Raw genomic sequence first — 22,994 nt, 5'->3', positions numbered from 1 at the left:
TTAATCTCCCTTCAACCCGGTGACTTTTTGTCTTCAAAATAAATATGTTCGGTTTAAGGCCAGGTGCCTGACTGAAAGTGGGCAGGCAAGGCTCACGGGGAGCGAGTGTTCTGAGTTCAGATCCCCTTGGGGGACACAAAGATTTGTGCAACTTCTCAGGCTCGCCTTATTCCTTATTCAGACAAAACACACACACTCACACACACACACACACACACACACACACACACACACACACACACACACACACACACACACACACACACACACACACTCACTCACTCACTCACAGTCACAGTCACAGTCACAGTCACAGTCACAATCACATCCACCCAGACATCCCAGGGCATGTCAGACCACGTCTGTGAGGCGGAAGGGAAGACCTAAACACTCGTCGTCCTTCCTGGGGTTTGCCTTGAGGTTTCCCCACCGAGGGTGGGGTTGTCCGTAGTACACTGTGGCAGACTGCAACTAACCTCCAAAAGGAGTAAGGCTTACCCCAGTGTTGGTGTTGGGTTCAAACCCACACTGATAGGATTGCTGTTCGAGTTCAGAGCGTTTGACTTTGCATTTATGGCCATAACTTCTGTTTTTGACTCGGTTTGGGTCAACATCTGTTTCCATTTTCGAGTTGGACCACATTCCACTGCAATCAAACTTTGGGCCTTGTTCCCGCACAGGTTCGCGTCTAGTTAAATGTTTGTTCTAAGAACATTCTGATTTCAGTCTTTATTTAATTGTAAATTGTTGGGGAAATATCTGGTGTCTCGCTACATCCTCTACCACCACTCCATTCAGTTGTTGTTGTTGTTCTTCTTCTTCTTCTTCTTCTTCTTCTTCTTCGTCTTCTTCTTCTTCGTCTTCTTCGTCTTCTTCTTCTTCTTCGTCTTCTTCTTCTTCGTCTTCTTCTTCTTCTTCATCTTCTTCGTCGTCGTCTCCTCCTCCTCCTCCTCCTCCTCCTCCTCCTCCTCCCTTTTCTTCTTCCTTTTCTCCATCTACCTCTTGTATCTACTTCTTTTGTATTTTTGACTCCGAAGTAAATGCCATTATTCAATTAATTTTCCTTTTGAAAGCGGGTCGCTGAATTAATTTGAAATGTCCTTTTTGTATTGGGAATTCAAATTAAAGTTGAAGGTACCTTCTTACAAAAAATATTTTCAGCAGAATTTGTAAAAGGTGGATAACCCTAGGACAGTACGTTGTATAGTAATCAATATAAGAATGAAATGAAAACTGAAATAGCCAATATAGGTATTTATGTATAAGTTACAGTCTATACTGGCCTATCTAGAAGATAGAGTACTTAGTGCTAGATTTGTCGAGATGGCTTCTTTAAGATAGTGGCGCACTGTTTTGATTTCTTTCCAGCCTTTGGGTTGAATTAAATCGGCCGCCGTCAGCCAGAACAAGACTTTCATCGTATAATGTCAGGTTGAAGGGATTGTAAATCGTCCGCCAGACTAAAATTGCAGTCGTTATCACTAGCACAATTTGGTATTACAAAACGGAATCTAATTTTTGGAAGGTCACCCTAGATAGTTGGCAAGGCTTCTTTATGGTCCACCTGTTCGCGCAAGATGGATGATGTGGCGAAGGAGCTTGTGAGTTCGCGTGCTAATATAAAATGAATGTATCGAACTATTAATATTGAGTAACCTTTGCGTACTCCGTTCCGAGAACACACAAGTACTTTTGCTACATCTTTCAACTCTAGTTCACACTTTGGAATCTTTGTCCGATATGTACAGTACTGTGTCCACAAGATTGGCTCGACTGCCCCGCTTCCCTTAGGCCGGAATCCGATGGTGTCTCGTATCATAGTTACCGGCCTGAAAATCTTCTCGCATTTCTTTTCCTTAGTCCTCATTATTGACGCCATTCCACTTTTCGACGTTGAAATAGTGTACTAATAATGTGTTATCTTTAACCTGACGAATTGTTACTATAAGTTCATCTTACTGTCAAACTCTTACATGCTACTGTTCCGTCACCACTATTTACAGTACTATAGGTGTTCTTGCTGCTACGATTGACATCTCCCCCACCTCCTTCAAAAATGATATCTCTCCCTGGGTTTGCCTCATCTTCTGCTTTTGATTACAGGCACCCTTCTTTCCTCAGCAAATGTCATTTTCAGTACAATTGTACTTCAAGTGCCTCTGCTACAGAATCGACACCGAACATCCCCATTAACTCGGTAGACCATGTTATAGATGTTCTAGTTTATACCAGAAGACTTCATTCAGCTAAATGCCTTTACCCCCACATCCATCGCCATTACTGTTTTCATTGTCACCTTGTTTTGCCATTATCATACCTGCCGCCTTCATTGTTGTTGCAGCTTTCCCTAAGCGTAATTGTTACCATACTTTCCTATTGCCGCCTCCCTATTGCTATTGTTTCCACAACACTCTTTCCGCCAACAACAGACAGAACACAACACATGTGCCAACCCCACCCTCCACCCCCTGTTGCCAATACTAATGTTTTCCATAGTTATCTTCCACTAACTGTAGAGCATGGCAGTTCTGGTGTGTAGTCTTCGGCGTTGTTTGGGTAGCTAGAACGTAGATGGAGTTTTACTAATGTGTACTTTGATAGTCATGACTCCTTTATTGTTATGTGTAGAACGGGTATGTATTAATGTTGGATCTCCTGTGTCCCTTGCTGTAATATAAAGAACATGGATTGCTCATTTGTAATATATTTCATGATAATGGTTGCTTATAAACTTTGATGTCCTTTTATGTTAGTGAATGTGAATATATGTATTTACAGGTAAAGATAGTTTGTATACAATAACATATACATTTACATTCTAAATTAGTACATATTCATATATATATAGGATATCATGTGGTTACCCCTCCCCAGCTCCTCTCCAGAAGTCTTTGATACTTTTGAAATCAAAGACTGATCAAAAACTATTCTTTCTGTTTGCTAAATGATGTCCTGTTTACCTGCCCGAACAGGGGGTGAGGGAGAGGGCCCCAAGGACCGCAGCAACATGCTGGAGTTCGACGACGACAGGGTTCTTCGAAGGTTAGTAGTCCTTCTTTTCGTACTTGAAGTTTTCCAGAATTTACTCTTTTTGGTTTGGTCACCCTAACACCGGTTATCCGGCTTGAAACTCACATACCCTGACTGAACCTCTATTATCCGGATTAGACTCGATTACCCGGGATTGTTCTCTAATATCCAGAGTGAACCTCAGTTATCCGAACAGAACCTCTATCATCTGGGCTGAACCTCTCTTATCGGACTGAGCCTCTATTATCCAAAAGAGTACAGTCCCAACAAAGTATTGGAGTTCGATCAACTCGGGGAGGATGTAGTGAAGAAGCTTAATGCATGGCAGAAAACATTCATTATCAGATAGGATCAACTTTTGACATTTCTGCACTTTCAGAGGCATTTCTAGTTTCAAAGCTCTTCCTTATAGATACTCCTTTGATGGTAGGAAACTATGAAACAGCTGAAACAGACCCCAAGATCTCAATGATAATTTTGGGATCGGATTAAACTGAGGTGGTCTTAATTCAATATTCAGAATCAGGTCAATTGGAGATAATCATTATCTAATAAATGACAGTTCGTGATAGGGATACTAACGTTTAATGTCTTTTAATATAGTCCTTATTACCGTGGGACCTTAAGATATTTTCCATAACCTTATCAAGAACCCGTGTAATCTATTACATGTAAACATATGTGCACACGTACACATTCATCCACGCCACCCCATCCAAAAAAGTGGGTGAGATTCGCTATTGGTGTTTTGTACAAAGACTTATAAGCAATCCCTGTAATTGTAAAATCTTTGGCACAAATCTGTCTTTATATTCATAATCCGACTCATGAATTCATCGTTGACTGACGAGCCTCACTTCGAACAAGATTTCATGTTTATGTTTAGCTTAAAGATGTTTAGCGAAAGATTGTGAGAGAGCGAGCGAGAGATTGTGAGAGAGCGAGCGAGAGATTGTGAGAGAGCGAGCGAGAGATTGTGAGAGAGCGAGCGAGTGTGAGAGAGAGCGAGCTTGAGAGAGAGAGAACGAGTGAGAGAGAGCGAGAATGAGAGAACAAGGATGATAGAACGAGAATTAGAGAAAGTGAGAGAGCTAGGGAGAGGGAGTGAGCAACAGTGACGCTTCTTAAACAGAATATAAACATAATGTCAGCTACAATAAAAGATGCGTATATAGGGTTAAGACAATATATGAAATGTCCAACTTTCATTGAAAATACCATAAAAAAATACTTTTAGAGAATAAGAAGAGAGGCGGAGAGAGAGAAAAAATTGGACAGACAGAGAACGAGAGAGAACGAGGGAGAGTGAGATAGAGACACAGGTGAGAGATATAGAGCGAGAGTGTAAGAGATAAAGATAGAGTGAGATAGAGTGAGAGAGAGCGAGAGGGTGAGAAAGGGAGCGAGTGTAAGAGATCGAGCGAGAGAATGTGAGAGAGCGAGCGCGAGGGTATGAAAGAGAGAGCGAGAGATTGTGAGAGAGCGAGAGATTGTGAGAGAGCGAGCGAAATATTGTGAGAGAGCGAGCGAAAGATTGTGAGAGAGCGAGCGAAAGATTGTGAGAGAGCGAGCGAAAGATTGTGAGAGAGCGAGCGAAAGATTGTGAGAGAGCGAGCGAGAGATTGTGAGAGAGCGAGCGAGAGATTGTGAGAGAGCGAGCGAGAGTGTGAGAGAGCGAGCTTGAGAGAGAGCGAGAATGAGAGAACAAGGATGATAGAACGAGAATTAGAGAAAGTGAGAGAGCTAGGGAGAGGGAGTGAGCAAAAGTATAATTCTATATTTCATGTTCAGAGTTGTATTACATTTATATCAATTAGAAAGGCCCTTTATTATTCTTTCAAGATTTTAGCTATATGACACTCCCCCCACCTCCCAACCCCTCCCCCTCCCCATCCCACAAAAAAAGGGACTGGCATTGAACATTTTCTTTCACAAGCTGACCATAGTACATATCTCGTGACCTAATCGCCTAGCAATCAATACCAAACTACATAAACTGCAGTCTGCTTGTGGTAACATGACCTTGGCGCCCCATATTCTTTTTTTCTTTCTTTTTTTCTAACCCTTTTAGCTACGGAGGGAGTCTCCCTCAGCTCAAGAGACCAGCTGGCGGCAAATGAAGGCCGCAGTGAAGTGGTTCATTGAGATCGGCTCAGGCTGTGTTTAACCTTTTGGCCTGGAGCTGGGGTTTCCCTCAATTGAATAAAGTAGTGTAGCGGCAGTAAAAAGCAGTAGAATGGTTAAAGGGTAACCATTTTATTATAAAAAGTTTCAAATTTTACCTTAATTAGTTTTTAGTACTTCCCAAAAGTTAATAATAGCGAAATAAATTACATAAGACTTTCGTTTTTTATTTATTGCAGTTTGAAATCACCGACCCTATCCCCAAAACTTTACCGCTTCTTCCATTCTCTCAAAACCTGTCCGTGGTGCCATCTACTCTGCAGTGACGTCATGAGTTGTGTTCATTTTTCGTGCATTGTCATTGTGCTTCATGAATGGTGATCATGTAGATTGCGCACGGGCTATTTAATATCAAATTTAGAAACAATGAAAATGAAGAAACTACTGAGGAAAATACACGATTGGTATGAATAGAATGGAGAAAAGAGGCGGAGAATAATGTATTAATTATGTATGGAACTCGGAAAGGCAGAAGAAAGCTTACGATAATTTCCCCCAGCAACAGTGATATTCACGTACAAAACACACACGGGTCCTTCTTTTAAAGTGCATGCAAGACAAAAGATAAGTGATATTGTTCTTGGAAAATTATATTTATCAGATGAATTTATTAAATATGCTTGAAATAATAAAACTAGGAGAAATTATAAGTAAATATCAAGGAAATTACATGGAATAAATATAACAAAATGGAAAATAAAATAAAAGAAAAGAGAACATAGGTATTAGGATGACGGTATTGTCAGGGCTTCCGACATCACTGATAATTATGTAATTCATAATTAAGTTACGCAAAACCACGTTCTCGTGCAGGCAGACACAAACAGATTAACTTTCTAATTTTTTAAAACGGCTGATTTTTTTTTCCTGAATTCAGAGAAATAATACTGACTAAACAATATATAAAGCAGCAATTTCATTTTATTAGACCTATAGTGGAAGTTCAAAGGAAACAAGTTTCAACAGTTTTTTGTGTCATCCTCGCAATTTCATACATTGTATTTTTATGTGTGCATCCGATTGCAAAATAAAAACTACACTAAAATTGCTGTTATCACAGTTTAGTAGCTGCCTAAATGAGGGCCTGCACTATGGGAATAAATGCAAAAAATTCTTGTCATTAACTGGAAAGGATAAATATGTTCTTAGCTATACTAGTAGTGAAGCTTTCTTTCTATAGAGCGTGTAAACAATATAAGATAATGTATCTAATTTATAGTGTAAGGAATAATTGTTTTTATCTTGTAACAAATCAAAGTAACTAACATTTTTACTGGCACATTAGGGCCGAGATGAAAAAATACATGTATTACGTTGTAGACTTGTTTGCAAAGCTCGTGGCATCTAGGAGATGAAGTGTGAATGTGCTGCAAGGCTTTGTGCAAGAGCACACTGCAAAAATATTGAATGCTTCATTTATACTACCCTTTTTTGAGTGCCCAAAGACAGCACTGGAGAACCAACATGCACACAGGTAAGCACCAGTGATGCATCAATATGAAAACTTATTCAGTGAAATGTTTTTGTTCAAATTGATAGCCCATAAGTATGTCGTCTGTCCACACGCCTTGGCCGTTGTCAGAGATATTTAGGGAGTCGAGACGTCTTCCAAAAGACGATAAAAAATTCGCATATCGCTGAAGGAATTGTCAAAACTAATACCAAGAAATGGTGCTGTAAGCTGTGTTTTAGAAGGCAAATTAGTACACAACGAATATTTTCGTCAAAAAGTCCCTCACATAGTACTTTTGAGATAAGACATTTGTTTTAAACCTGTTTCTCGTGAAAATAGATAAAATTACAAAAAAAAAGTGCACAATTGTAACTGGGCTTGGTGGTTACCCTTTTAAGTATCATCATTCCTCCTCTCGTCACACAAATCTATAGTCTGTGCGTTCCAAGAAGTCCGTTGTTCAGGGTGTGGCGCCATACGCCTACGTCGTCCTGATTGATTGCAGCCTTTCTGCCAAACCAACCTTAGCACATGCCTCTCTCCAGGGCCGTTTCTAGCTTTGTGGGGGCCCTAGGCAAGAGGCAGTTAGGGGCCCTCAAAAGTTAGAGAGATAGACAGATTGGTATTTCATTTATACCTGTGAAGTTTGCCAAACAGTAATTAAACGACTTCTATATCTTTTGATGGTGTTAAAGGATGCAAGTAACTATTACACCATATTTATTTATTTAAACATTTATTTTAACTTAACATCACAGTCTCTGAATATAAACCACACTTCAAAATATTGATAACTTAACATCACAGTCTCTGAATACAAACCACACTCCAAAATAGTAGTAACTTAACATCACAGTCTCTGAATACAAACCACCACCAACTGCATTGTATTGGGCTCAAAATCTCTGCTTTCTGGCTTTTTTACTAGCAAAATCATCAATGATGTCTTCATACAACACGTCTTTCCCCACTTCATGGTTGATGCTGATTATTGCAAGACCACTGAGTTGCTCCTGCCCCATAGATGATCTTAAATAGATCTTGATGAGTTTCAGCTTCGAAAAGCTCCTCTCTGCTGAGGCCACAGTCACAGGCAGAGTACAGGCAATTCTCAGTGCAACCCACAGATTGGGATACAATTCCTCAAAATGTTTTTTGTGGATAGAGGTGAGGAGCTTAAGAGCAGTCATTTCGTCTGAGGGCAAACTTGGTAAATGTTTAACTTCCATAGCCAGTTCCTTTCCATCAATGTCACTTTCATTTCCAGAGATTAATGTCTTGCATAGTTTGTCACACTGGTTGTTCAATGACTGATCATCCAGTTTCTGGAAATTGAGCAGCACTCCAAATTGGTCTCTTACTTCACTCAGAGTTTTAAATCTATCAGTTAAGGATTGAATGGTAGTGTCAACAACAACATTAAAGAATGTTATTTCTAGCCTCTTCATTGCATCTGCAATGGGCTCATAAGCAAAGTGTCTTTTTGTACTTCTTAATCTCTTTTCTTTGAGTACAGCCTCTACATTCATTTCCTCACACATATCTTTAGCAGAGACTTGAGCTGAAGTGAATGCAATTCTTCTGTAGTTAGTCAGAGATGTTTTTGCTTTAGTAAGGAGGTCAACTGCCACATCAAGCTGCATTTTAGGAGACTGCAGGAGCTTACTGACATGGTTCACAATGTGTAGAATGTCATACCATATGACTGTGCAAATGATAAATCGGTATGACCCCACCTCTTCTGCCAGACTTTGGGCTTCAACCTTGGTCAGAGGATCAGACACTTCCCTGACCTTCAACAAAGCTTCCCTTATATTAGAGGCCTGATACCGCACAGCTTCTATGCTATTAATACGGCTCTCCCATCTTGTGTCACTCCAGGTCTTGAGTGCAACAGTGACATAATCTTTTAGGATTGCCCATCTTTGTGGTGAGGCTGAAAATAGGTTGTACAGTTTCTGAACAGTGCCGAAATAGCTAGTGGCATCTATTGAAGCTGTTGTTGCATCAGATATCATCAAGTTTAGGGAATGTGCTCCACATGGAACATAGAGTGCACGAGGGTTCTTCTCAAGAAGTCTGGCTTGAACTCCTTTGTTTCTCCCTTTCATGTTGGCACCATTATCATATGATTGTCCTCTGCAATCTTCAAGGAGAATATTCAGTTCCGTCAGTTTCTTTATAATTAGAGATGACAAACCAAGACCTGTTGTTTCAGAAGCTACAAGGAACCCCATAAAATGTTCCTTAATTTCTGGTTTCTTATCCATTTTGACAGTCCTTATGACGACTGACATCTGTTCTTGATGGCTTACATCGGGAGTACAGTCCAAAATAATTGAATAATATTTGGACTGTTTAACTTCAGTCACCATTGTGTCCATTATTTTAGTACTGATTGAAGCAATAAGTTCATTTTGGATGATATTTCCAAGGTAGCTGGAATGACTGAACTGGCCACGCTCAATGTGCTGCTTCATGACAGGATCAAATTTAGCAAGCAGCTCCACCTCTTTTAGAAAATTCCCATTATTCTGCTGGTGTAACATGTTTGATGAACCTCTAAATGCAAGATTTCTCTCGGCTAAGGATTGGATAATGGCGATTAAGCGAGTCAGGACATCTCTCCAGCGCCTCTTTTCAGCCTCCAATAGTGTTCTTTCAGCTTGGTCTATTGTCTTTCCATTTTGCAAACGGAGTTGTAAATTTTTCCAGGTTGCTATGTGTGCTGGACTGCTTTCATGACTTTTCAAAAGTGTGCCTTATGTTTTTCCAGTCTGTCAGTCCTTCTGTCACTAACTTTTGTTCTTTGGTTGAAAATAATTTACAACAAAAGCAATAGAGAGCATTTTTTGTTTTTGAGTAGATAAGCCAAGTCCGCTTCATCTTTTCTCCATTAACCAATGTTCTACAAAAATAATGATAATGAAAACTTCTTCCGTCTTCTTTTTTGGGAAATGTGAAATCAGAACTAATCTGAAATGGCCCTCTACCTACTGCATCCATTCTAAATGCATCAGACAGAATGGTTGGCCAGTTAGCAGGATCTAGTGGTTTAGAATAAATGGGAGGCTGCTCAGAAGTAGATGATGCCTTCTGTGGTTCTGGGGAATGTGGTGGTCTTGGTGGCAGTACAGCTTCCTGGACAGATCCTGATGAATGTGATGGCACTAGAGCATCCTGTTCAGGAAGTTCAGAATATTCCTCTGGCTTGCTGTCTGGAGCTCCAATATATTTTAGAATTGATCCTGCAAAATTACAAATTTCCTTAGATGATTAGGCGTTAGTCTAAAATAATACTCACCATTCAGAAAACATAATAAAACCAAACTTTAATATGTTTCTTTAAATTATTAAATAAACGATAATGAATTACCTTTTTCTTTTGACCATTTTTCTTCGTCAAATTTCTTTTTCTTTCGTTTCTCCGCTCCGCTGAGATAAATTCGTTTTGATGCCATTACGGGAATGATGATTGGCGAGTCTTAGAGTCTAGTTAGATAGACTTTATTTGGCAATAAATCAATGTACATGAAGTGCAAATAATGACAAGAACACATAGTTCGAAATAATAAATGTAAATTGCCGAGGATAACACAAAAAGCATGAACTAATGTAGGCCTAGCACAGAAATCTGTTAAGTGAAAACCTTATAAATACATGGAATCAATTTTACATACACGATATTCGAGTAGAATAAATATGATTATTTTTATCAGTGTAGGCCTAACACAGATATCTGTAAAGTGTAAACCTTTTAAATACCCCTTAATAAAAATAATTCTACATACACGAAATTTGGGTAGACCTGAAAGGTGAACAGATGGGTGATTGTTGAGCCTGTGGTTATCTTAATATTATATACGAACTAGAGAAACAGACCACACAACAAACGGAATAGAATTCATGTATTTCTGTCACTTCCTTTTGAGCTAACCTCGGTTAGTGTTTTTTTTCTAGTGTTTTTTTCATTAGGTAGGTGAAGTGAGAAAATAAATAATCATAATTTTGATAATAAAGAAATAAGCGAATAGATGAATAAGGGATTGGATAAAATATCGATACAAAATAAACAAAATTGAACATATGAACATATATGAACATTGAATATTGAAAAAGGTGGAAAAGGTAAACATTCCATAGAATACAAACATTTCCTATTGTGCATACAAATATAATAAAAGGAATTCCAACTTACAGTCACAGAACACACAAACTTACAAATTTACACTATTAGAAGCTAAGCATGAAGCGACCAAAGAGTAAACAAGAACGCTGGTGATGCCAATTCCAGTGACAAATAAAGCCAAACAATTGGACAAAGAATAGTAAGCTAATGGCCAAAAAGAGTTTGTAATCAACAATTAATAACATCTGTAGCCATAAGCCCTTAGTGAACACATAAATGAATAAATAAAGCCAATTAATGCTTACCATATTATATCTTTAGATTAAATAAGATGTAGGTGATTTTTAACAAGATAGTATTTTTAGCAGACGATCAAAACATTTCAAACAATAACAAACACTGCAAGAGGCGTGTTGTTTATTTGCGTCGGCGGGCGGGAGAGGCACAGGCTCATATTTGACCTTCGGTAGCATTACCTAGCCATTGGGCCGGCCGGGGACCCCCTGGTAGGTTGGGGGCCTTAGGCAATCGCCTATACCGCCTATAGCTAGAAACGGCCCTGCCTCTCTCTATCATTTCGCATCAATGTGCTATTTGATTCCTTGTTTTATACATAGTAAAGGAAGTTACATAGTACATTGAGTATCACTTTTTTGAATTAGAACAACTATTTGAATCAACTCTGGGACACGTGGCAGAAGCGCTTCCCGTGTTGCAATGCCGAGGTATCACAGTTGAGGTTGGTGGAATAGGGTGAGTAATCGTTGTTGTTTACATCCTAAAAGGTGCTACCCATTGTACTATACATCTTTCCTTTATTATGAGTATATACAGAGTATGAACAAATTCAAATAGCACATACAGTAGATGGGAAATGAAGGAGAGAGGCATGTACTAAGGTTGATTTAAAAGAATAAATCAGGAAGTATGCCACACCCTTTATGGACTCCTTGGAGCCCTCTTGTTCTTTGCAGAGCCTACGAGTCAAATCACCTGATGAAGTTTCTAATGCCCTCTTGTTCTTTCCAGAGCGTACAAGTCAGAATACCGAAAGAAGTTCCGACCGTTCTCGCAGTACCAGTATGTGGACGGGAAGTTCCATAAGGTGAAGACAGACGAGTCCGACTCGGGTAACACTTGGTACAAGGAGGTCCTCGAACTTCGCCGCCAGGCAGGACAGTATAGAGTGAGTTCGGAGTGGAAGGGCCACTCCATGGCAGTATTTGGGTGAAATGGGCCATTGGGGAGCCTTAGGCTTGGGTTTTTCTCAGCTGGGAGTAGTGGGCGACGGACGAGGAAGTCGTGGTCTTTGGAGTGGGAGTAATGAATGGGCAAAGGGAGTTAAGTCGTGGGTACCCCTTGAGTTGTAGTGGTAGTAAGCAGGGTTGTCCACGCCCTTCAGCACAGTGATGCTTCATCGGCTGAATGAATTCGTCTGATGTCATCCAGAAAAAAAAAAGAACGTCACCTTGCCTAAGATGTTGGTTTCGGTAGCCTGAATGCCTGCACGCTGATGCCCACTTAGCTAAATAAAACCGTCTGGCACAAGCCAGAGTCGCTTGTAAAGGGTGCCATCGTGCCGAAGGGTATTGGAAAGTGGTGTGAAAGTGGAGAAAAGAGGGTGAAATAGGTTGACAAAGAAAAGAACCAGGAAGGTCACCATAGACTAATGTCGTGAACATGAAGTGGGAACTTGTAAGAAGGAAACCAAACGGGGAATAACATTAGCGCTTTGTTCCTATTTTTTTTTTTTCGAGTAGGAAATAGATCACAATGATATTTTGCTATGAGTAAATGAAGAGAGAGTGAGGGAAATGCGCGTCGAGGGGAGGAAATGTGAATGGAAGTTTTTAGAATAGGGACACCTCGGAGGCAGGAAACCATGACCATGTTAAAGGAGTTACTGCATGATGACGCGCTCTACAGAATAGTTCTATCAAAATTTAGATGGATTTATTTTTTGTGGAATAGCTTATAGGATAGAGAAATCCGTCCACTTTGGTAAATGGAGTAGTCTGGATATATAGTCAATTTATATGTGGAAAGTATGCCACTTTCTTGAAATATGCAGGTAAAGTAGCGTCTTCAAAATAGAGAAAGTTAGGAATATGTGATGAATAGAAACTTGTACAGCCATACATAGGCTGTGAAGTCCACAGGCATTGAGGGTGGTGGGTTAAGGGCTGGGCGAGAAGGTCATTGATATAATGACTGCTTCTAGGTTTAGTGGTGTAGCCCAGAGATCTCCTTGGGGAACACCACCCATTCCATAAGATCGTGGGATGACCTCAGCTTTAGAGATTAGTGGGGGAACCCGGAGACTTTTGAGGGAGAACACGATCCATTCTTTGAGGTTTAAGGAAGATACTAAAATGATTCCTACTTCAGATATTAGTAGTGGAGACCAGAGGTTTAATAGGTGAACATCCACTTTCTGAGGGCTAAGCGAAATTGTAGAATGCCCTCCAATGTAGAGATCAGTGAAGGAATCCAGATATCCGGGAAGACCAGCCGTTCTCTGACGGGCACACGAGATCGTGGAATGACTTTTGCCTCGGAGCTAAGAGGTGGACCCAAGAGATCTTTGGAGAACACCAACACCAGTTTTCTAATGGAGGAGCGAAAATTTCCTATAGATATTAGTCAGTCAAAAGACATTCCAGAGAAGGGTCGTCCATTTACTTAGAGCTAGATGGGATTTTGAAATTACTTGTATCATAGAAATTAGCAAAGGATTTCAATGGCTGGGAATTTAGTACTATTTCGATTAAAAGAGAATTGGAATTAGGTTGGAAATGAGAGGCAGTAATGAAAATGGAGAAGGGAATAAAAGTTGTACAGTCATGTGCAAAAGTCTTGATCAGCGCTACTCTTGTTGAGTATACTGTTTATTTTCTATATAGGGATTATGTTATACTCTAAGGTTATTTTCTTTCACAGAAAAATATGAACAATCACTCAGTAACAAAGATTCAATTTCTGTAGTGAAAAAATGTAGGATGATTTTAGATTCATGCTGTTGTTTGTGGAACGAGGGTTTGGGGAGGAAAGAAAGTGGAAATGTGAGAGACGGGTGTTGTTGACTTGGTGAGAGTGGATGTAGAGACATTGGGTGACAAGAAGAGAGAAGAGATAAGGGAAGTAGATAGATTGATCAAGAAAGAAGCAGGTCTGAGGGACAGGTTGATAGTATCTAAATAAAGACACTCACCGGCGACCCTTATATCACGGTGACACTTTTTTGTTCAGTGCAACATCAGGTGAATAATCAACCCTCGATAATTCAGCATCCGATAATCCGGGATTTCCAAAAATTCGGCAGTTTTGGTCGATTGCCGACACAGAGAAGAGATCGTTAATTCGGGATCTTCCCAAAATTCTGAGGTAATCGAGAATTTGTGTAGGAATATCCCAGAAATTTGAAAAAATAGCAAAATATGTGTATGATTTTTTTTAGCACAGAGTATCAGTATTTCATCTATATATTTCACAACTGCTAACTCGTTTTTTCTAAGATCTAAAAGGACACCATACATTGTTCAACATACCTATTTAATTTGTTAAGTGCGGAGAGTGCTATTTTATTCGTGTTTACACTTTTGCATTGTGTTGATAAAATAGGCGCCTTGCCTACATATCATTCTTATATTTTCATTCGTAGTTCGTATTAATCTTGCTGAAACGTTCTGTTGGCGACTTCGTCATTTGCACGGTCACTCACTGATGCATCACATATCTAATGGTTTGTTGTCGAGAGCTTTTTCGTAATGACAGCACCTAATTTTTTAGTATCTTGTATCATAATGTGAAAGGAAAATGTAAACGAATCATGAAGGAAAAGTAAAAGATATTTAAAACAACCAATTCCAACTTTAGACAACACTCCCATATGCAATGTTTCCGTTCGGTAGAAGATGCGGCATTGGCGATAGTGGCAGTATTGTTTATTTGTGGTATCTTTGCAGTTTCTTTGGCAGTTCAGACACTAAAACTAATTACAAAGAGCAAGACATTGGCACGAGTACTACAGTCACCGAACCATCAAACGAAAAGTAGTAAATAAAAGGGAACTACAGTGATCTTGTTTTCCTATTCACCTTGTACATTACTGTATACAGTATGTTGAGACATTCTGACAGGTTGACGTAAGCGGAGTAAGAAACACAGGAGTCTTAGTCTTGAGTTTATTCCTGACTAGTTTCGCAGGTATGCTTTTTCAAAGGAATGGGTTTACAAACAGCCTGTGGGCATTATATACATGGGGTGGACCTCACTACCTCCTTGTGTTACCATAGTTGGTGATGAGTGTGAGCATTACATTGTGGCTAACAATTAAATATGGTAATAACACTAATAACAAAGACATTGTTAATAGTAATTGTAACAATAATGATAACAATGATAGTAAAAATGGAAATTTAAATATTTGAATAATAATAGTAATAATAATAACAATAATAATAAAGATAATAATAATGATAAAAATAATAATAGTGATAATAATAGTAATAATAATAATAACAATGATGACAATGAAGATAAAGATAAAGAAAATGATGGTAATTATAATGATAATAATGATAATAATTAATAATAGTGTTGAAAATAAATACATGCATACATACATATACCAAGGCTTCTTCCCCCTTACCAGGGAGGTAGCCAAAAAGGACAAGGCACAAAATCACTCCCACCCATTCCACCCCCGAAAACACTCCACACCCCTCCACCCTCCCTCCCATCTTAGCACCTCCTAGATGACGGGTCATCCCTGCACCCTGTCCACTGCCCTGGGTCAGAAGCAGTGTCGCAGGACACAGCACATCCACAGCAAGGCCGCTTCATTAAATCGGCGACCCCCCTCTCCGTCCCCCCATATAAAGGAAAATAAATAGTAATAAATGATATTAAGAGAATAATAATCATGATAAAAAGTTGGGGATAATATTAAATAGTGAAGGAACAATGTTGGGGGGATATGTGAATTGGTAGCATGTGAAGTGAAGCAAGGTAGCATGGTGCAAGAAGGAACGTCAGAGTAAAAGGAAGAAAGCTGGAGAGGGTAGGCAGAAGTGGGAAAAAGGTATCTACTTAGTGCAAGAAGGAACGTCAGAGTATAAGGAAGAAAGCTTGAGAGGGTAGGCAGAAGTGGGAAAAAGGTATCTACTTAGAGTCGGGGTCTGGGAAGCCATTCTTGGAGGGCAAGTGTCGCGGTAGATATTGTCCATTTTAAGTCACCAGTTCTCTTGTTTGTGTTTTTGTGGTTGGCAATGTAAAGTGATTCAGTTATTTTCCATTGTTTCTTGTGTAATCCTTTAGCTAGAATGGTGGATCCCTCCCAGTTAGGTAAGTGTCCCTCTGTGTCAATGTGGTTAACTAGAGCGTTGGTTTCTCGGTGGTGTCTAATGTCCGCTTTGTGTTCCCTGAGTCTGTTGTTAAGTCCTCTGTATGTCTCTCCATAGTATGCACAGTCACATCCTTTGCAGCGCTAGGTTCAAGGTATACTGTAAACCGACTAACAAAGACAACTTCATCCACTATTTTAGCGCACATGACGAGAAGACCAAATCAGGGGTTATCATTGGGTTTTACCTTAGGGCTCTTAGAATATGCAGCAAAGAGTATTTACAAGAAGAAATTGAATACGTTAAACCGAATGCATTTCAGGAACCTAAGTGTACCCCAGAGGGCATGTTTAGGAGGACGTCACTGCACGGAAAGCAATTAAAATCAGACGGAGGAAAGGAAGTGGAAGGAGAGGTACAGATTTACACGATACCCACTGTGGTTCCTAACTCTGGCCTCCTCTCACATTCTTTCCAGAAACGTTGAGACAGACAGGACTCATCATAGTAAATGACACACAAAGGGAAGAAAATAGACCACTTGACCACCAAACAGAACCCAAGACGAACCGTAACAATAGCATCGTTTACAAAATTCCCTGCAAAGAGATGTGACCTGGTGGCATCACTACGGAGAGACATAACAAGGAGGACTTAACAACAGACCTCAGGGAACACAAAGCGCGGACATTAGACACCACCGAAGACAAAAAAAACAAAAAAACCAACGGCTCCTAGTTAACCACATTGACACAGAGGTACACTTACCTAACTTGGAGGGATCCACCATTCTAGCTAAAGGACTACACAAGAAACAAGCGGAAAATAATTGAATCACTTATATCATTGCCAACCACAAAAACACAAAACAAGAGAACTGGTGACTTAAAATGGACAAGATCTACCGCGACAATACTTGCCCTCCCAAGAATGGCTTCCCAGACCCACGACCGTCTAAGTAGGAGTACCTTCTTCCCACTTCTGCCTACCCTCCACCGTCCAGCATTTCTTCCTTATACCTCTGACGTTACCTTCTTGCACTACATTAAGATAAGCCTTTTTCCCCACTTCCTGCCTACCCTCTCCAGCTTTCTTCCCTTTTACTCTGACGTCCCTTCTTGCAACCATGCTACCTATTGCTTTTCCAAAATAAAAAAAACCTTATCCCCCCCACACAAGCTACCAATTTCACATATCCCCCCAACATTGTTCCCTTCACCATTTAATAATTATCCACAACGTTTTATCATGATTATTATCCTTCTTAATATTACTCTTTATTACTATTTATTTTCAACAATCCTTTTATTATTATTATTTATTTATATTATTATTTTTATTATTATTTTTAATTATTATTATTATTATTTATTATTATGATTTTTATTATTATTATTATTTTTATTTATTATTATTAATTTTTATTATTATTATTATTGTCATTGGGGTGGGGGTTTATCATTAGTTATTAATTATTGTTTTTATTTTATATTGTTTTTATTATTTTTATTATTATTTTTATTATAATTATTATTATTTTTTATTATTAGTATTTTTATTATTATTATTTTTGATTATTATTATTTTTATTATTATCTATTTTTATTATTATTAATGTTTATTAAGTGATATAATTTTAATATTATTATTTTTTTATTATTATTATTATTATTATTATCATTACTATTATTATTACTTTTATTATTGTTATTATTATTAATTGTTATTATTATTGTTACTATTATTATTTAAATATTTAAATTTCCATTTTTATCATCATTGTTGTCATTATTGTCACAATTACTATTAACAATTTCTTTGTTATTAGTGTTATTACCATATTTGATTGTAAAATTTCATCATTGTTACGTTAGCCACAACGTAATGCTTACACACGTCACCAACTGTGGTAACACGAGGAGGTAGTATATAATGTATATAATACCCACAGCCCGTTTGTAAACCCATTCCTTTGAAAAAGCATACCTGCGAAACTAGTCAGGAATAAACTCAAGACTAAGACTCCTGTGTTTCCTACTCTGCTTACGTCATTACTGTATATACAGGTAAACGTCCGACTTACGATGGCCGCGACTTACGATTGGTTCGACCTCTTACGAATGACGACGACGATATGATAATTTAACCCCATCCATACGGTCCTGCACACGTAAGCGTCCATGAAGGAGCAAGTGGATTCGCGATATCGGCGTCTTGATTATATTTATTGTAGTCGCCCCAGTGTTTTATTACATTCTCTCAAATGATTCATTCTCTGTGGTTTTCAAAATTCGCGGGTGAAAAGAGAGAACGATCGATATAAGCGGTGACTATATTTTATGATGCGAGTATTATTACGTCACCTCGTAAGGCTGGCATTGGCTTGCTGCCCGCGAGATTTAAGTTCCTAACTGAAAATACATATGATCGTGTTTGAATATGGTAAAAAGGCATAAAAATAATTAAATAAACCTACTGTACATGTTTAATAAGGCCTATATGCAGTATCTTCTGGTGGTTAATATACAGGTAGTGCTAGGTACAGTGACCACGGAACAGAGTGGGGATCGACTTACGATGAGATCGTCTTACGGGGGCTCTATCGAAACCTAATGCCCTTATAAGTCGACGTTTACCTGTATATATTTTTCATAAATCTTAATTTGAAAAGGAGGAATGGGTGGTATGCGCCAAAGGGTGTCATACACAAAAAAATACAATATTTGTGCCAAAATTTTATTCTTCATTCTTGTGAGACAATACGTTGAGAAAATACGTTGATAATTTGCTCTTGTTCCGGTGTTATTAACAATTTGTTGCAATCGATTATTCGGCAGAATCATTGTCTTGAAGACCCGAAAAAGTATTGAATTATTGAGGGTTGACATTATCATATACATTTTTAAGTTGACGGACGGTACTTTTGTCTGAATAGTGTGTCGATTAGGACCCTTTTTTGGTTGAGATACATCCACCTAAGTGAATAAAAGTACCTGGCACCTTACAGAGGAAAACTCATAATAATGTGGCACCGTGATGAAGGAACTAAACCTTTCAAGATGTTGGCAAATTGGACATGTTTTTGGTTACTGACTGACAATTCTATTTTGGATAATGATAGATGACGGACTGAGAGCTTCATTGATGACTGGAGACATCGGTCAGGGGAGACTTTACTCTAAAGTTGAATAAAATTCTCTATCATGCCACCGTATTAAGAGGTTTAGGGTTTTTGAATGATAGCAAATATGGCAACTGGGAGAATTTCTGGTATGTGTTGCGTGTGTATACAAGTAGATATACAGCTAACAGGATGAATAAACACACATTTGAATGGATGCATGTGGGGTGTGGGTGAGGGGTGCAGACAATAAAATACATAAACACACAATGCACACGGTAATAAAGTTCTTTGCCATTGGGTATTCTGTTTACTATCATCAAAAGAAAACTGGTGGCCACTGTGTCACTTTTGTTTTTTAACGTGTAATATGATTGAATGTTCCTGTAGACTTGGATTAAAATGCAAAGGGAGGGGTGCATAAAGGTCCATGAAACTTTTAATTCTCCTATTGAACTGTACTATCTTGTTTCATCCATGTTGTCCTGTTGTTAAAAAAAAAACATTAAGACGCTTTTTCACCGTGTGCATACACAAGTAGAGAGAAGGACGATTTATTTTCGAATGACCGACATACATAGGGTAACAGGCATGTGCATGTTACGTTTGTAGATAACTAGGCAACGACACTCCAATTCAGGTTAAATTGGTGGACATGAGGTTAAAAGACCAATAGTTTGCCCATGGAGCGAGAATGCACATTAAGTGAGAAACAGGTAAAACATAATCAAGAAAATCAGGCAGGTACCAAATAGGTGAAGGGCACAAAGAAGGGAATGAACAGAGTTGGTTTCATAGTCACAGGGAGGGAGGCAAGGTAAGGGTGAGTACTAAAATTCACAGCACGTATCACCATATCACATTATTATCTGGTGTGCCATCCACTGCAGCCAGCTCACCTCCCCTCTCTGCACCCTGACGAAGACAAGCTGCCGAGATCTTGAACTTTTGAACACCCACACTCACCCTTTCAGCCTCCTCTCATCTCACTATGTGGAGTCTCTTTGATAATTAAATTGTTTTACGTTTTGTGTGTGTGTGTATTTTGATATATCTATGTAATTAAACTCTCATAATGCATGCACCGTCTTAGAGTACCTAGTGTCCAATTGAGGTAATACTTCATTTGCTTAGAAGTCGTCCCTTAAAACAGAAATAATTCAAAATCATACAAAGAAATGAATGGACATTTCGATATCAATATTTTGTTTTTGTAACCCAGAGTTTTCAAAGTTGATTACAGATGTTTACCATTTTTTTCACCTCTACCTTTCAGGTGTGAGTCAGACTCAACATGTTTGGCTCCATTCATAATCATACTTGAATTTTTGTTTCTTTATCAGCCATACTCATTATTATTTTGTATCTCTCCCCCAAATCATAACCTAATTAATGTTTCAATTTACTTGCATGAATGCTGATATATTTACATTTGTATCTATATATACATATATTGATAAATTGATTATTCACATTTTGTATTTTCCCCCAAACTTGAATTCCCCCTTTTGACTATTGAGTTATGAAGCCTTTGGTTGGGCAAGACTCAAAGCTCTGTACTGGTGGTCCTTCCGTGGTCCAGTTGTAGTCTGGTCTCGGGCTGTCGAAGCCGGGATGACACGTGGGGGGGGGAGTCTCAGTTATTCCTGAATGGGTAGACATGATGAACACTTCCTGGCTTGGCTTCAAGAATTCAGAGTTACTTAAGCTTATTGTTTACATGTTATATCAGGAAGAATGAACTCTTCTTTGGCTTTTGTTACTAACATGCCCAGTTGTGGGATGGGGGACAATTCCTCACTGTTTCATGGCCAGGAAGTAATTTGTATTGACAGCTTAGAAGAAATGTTCTAATATCTAGGTCTTATGCACAAACTCCCTACATTTGATTTTCATGTTGAAAAATAAGTAGGATCAGTTTTGAATATGATAGATGTTAATAGCTCTAGAGATTGTTCAGTGTGACTTCCAGAAGGGGTAGCTGTATAAGACAAAAGGGAAGATGTAGAAGAAACATAAAGATTGAGTAGAAATCACGAAGACAATTCAAGTTGTGGGTTATTTAAGACTTGGTAATGCGCTAAATGAGCCAGGAAAATCGAGTTCAATTAAAAATTAAGTGATTTGGCTGTGCTCATGATGGTGCGGTCGCTTTCATCATCAACCGTAGTTTCATTCGTAGCCATAGAAAGAATTGGCTGCTTTAGAGAAGGTTTTTAGTATGTATGTAGAATGATATTTAGGTATCAAAGAATTATAAATGCAGCCTCTGACAGCTTGGCCTACAGCTAAGTCTTCTGGTTTTTGGGGTTTGATCCTCACTCTTAGTTTCAACAATGACTAAAAGCTGGTAGGATTAGGGCCAAAGATGATATCAAGATTTTTTTTTTTTTTTTTTTTTTTTTTACTCAGGCCCTCTTAGTGGTATATCAGAGCCAAACCTTTGACAAGAAGATTTTGGGTTAGTGAAGATCTGTGACTGGAAGTTGGAAGGGGTGTGGTGTGGCGGGGGAATTAGTGTGACTTAAGGCCGACGCTTAAAGGGCGTTGATGAAGGGGCACCAAAATCAGCATGACGACAAACACAAAATCTCCGAATCGAGGTCGCGAGTAACCGAGTTGCCCCCCCTCTTCTCTCCCCAGGCCAAGCATGACATTGGGGACGTGTGGAAAACAGTGCAGGTGTGTAGCGTCCCGTGGGAACTGCGACAACTTGTTGGGCAGACAGACAGACAGGCCAGCCCCCGCGCTCGGCATGTGACCCCGATCGGGAACGCTGCTCCCCTTACCGCCAATCCTCCTATCCGCCTTTTTTTTATTTTTTTATTATTATTATTTTTTTTTTAACCAATGTTCCTGACCACACCTGTAATGCCAACCTGGTCGCGGCCATTGCTGCTGCTGCCCACACCAGGAAGAGCATTGAGGGTGGAGTAGTAAGACGATGCATACTAAGTGACTGAGAGAGAGGAAGGGGAGACGCGTCACCGATCGGGATGTGGAGCCCCTCTTTCTCTTCCTGGGGACCACCAGTGCACAACGGCACTGTCAACATTGGTGGCCTCGGACGGCACTGCCAGAGGACACTTTGCACTCTTATCTTTCATATTAGTCTTTCTTCGATGGTAACTTCACGTGCCTGCGCAGAATGTACTTGGTGGTCGCTGCTCTTGTACATTTGCTTGGGCAGATTACTTTTTTTTCTTCTATTTTTCCTGCACGCCTGTGGTACCATTTTTTCTTTGTTTCCCCTCAGTATTTGTCATAGAGAGGCCGCTTTTTCTTCATATTATTACAGACGTCTATAAAACAGATCTTGTAAGTTGCGCATGCCTGTGACTTATTTGGCGTCCCCAGCTGCAGGCATAAGTTGACGACGTACATTCTGCGCATGCTCCGAAAAAAATCAGCTGAAGACAGGGTAAAACTGATTGTTTTATACTCTCTATGTTTGTGGTAATTTGCTTAAATTTGCCTTTCCCGTGAAACCACCTGGCCGTCGTTCCCGTGTCGAGGCCCCACCAGGCTTGGCAGTGCTCGTTTTGTCTACATTCTTGTTTGTTCTCACACCTAAATTGAGCTCCCTTCTCTTCCTCCTCCTCCTCCTCCTTTTCTTCTTTTTCTTCAGCAAACGTTAGCATGAAGTCTTTTAGAATCATTGTGGCCCTTTTGGTTCCTGTGAGTTCTTTAAGAACCCCTTTTTTGCATGGTGCTTTGCCACCCTCACCCAAA

The 22,994-nt window shown here is 39.3% G+C and overlaps 1 protein-coding gene across 18 annotated transcripts in view; it reads left to right on the top strand.

Moving 5' to 3' along the window:
- The window catches only part of LOC143032368 (uncharacterized), an 867,199-nt gene that overhangs the window by 605,776 nt on the left and 238,429 nt on the right, over nt 1-22,994 (top strand). For 17 of the 18 annotated variants that reach the window (XM_076197020.1, XM_076197011.1, XM_076197005.1 and 14 more), the window contains 3 exons: nt 2,973-3,042; nt 11,826-11,982; nt 21,906-21,944. In XM_076197020.1, the coding sequence (XP_076053135.1) occupies nt 2,973-3,042; nt 11,826-11,982; nt 21,906-21,944 (266 nt within the window). The remainder of the gene's footprint in view (nt 1-2,972; nt 3,043-11,825; nt 11,983-21,905; nt 21,945-22,994) is intronic. The other variant, XM_076197009.1, reaches the window with a different exon arrangement.

The sequence above is a fragment of the Oratosquilla oratoria genome, chromosome 13 (genome assembly GCF_046742065.1).
Source record: "Oratosquilla oratoria isolate Oo_2021 chromosome 13, ASM4674206v1, whole genome shotgun sequence".
NCBI lineage: Eukaryota > Metazoa > Arthropoda > Malacostraca > Stomatopoda > Squillidae > Oratosquilla > Oratosquilla oratoria.
The sequence above is the reverse complement of the archived record's forward strand: the minus strand, read 5'-3'. Positions and strand labels throughout refer to the sequence as shown.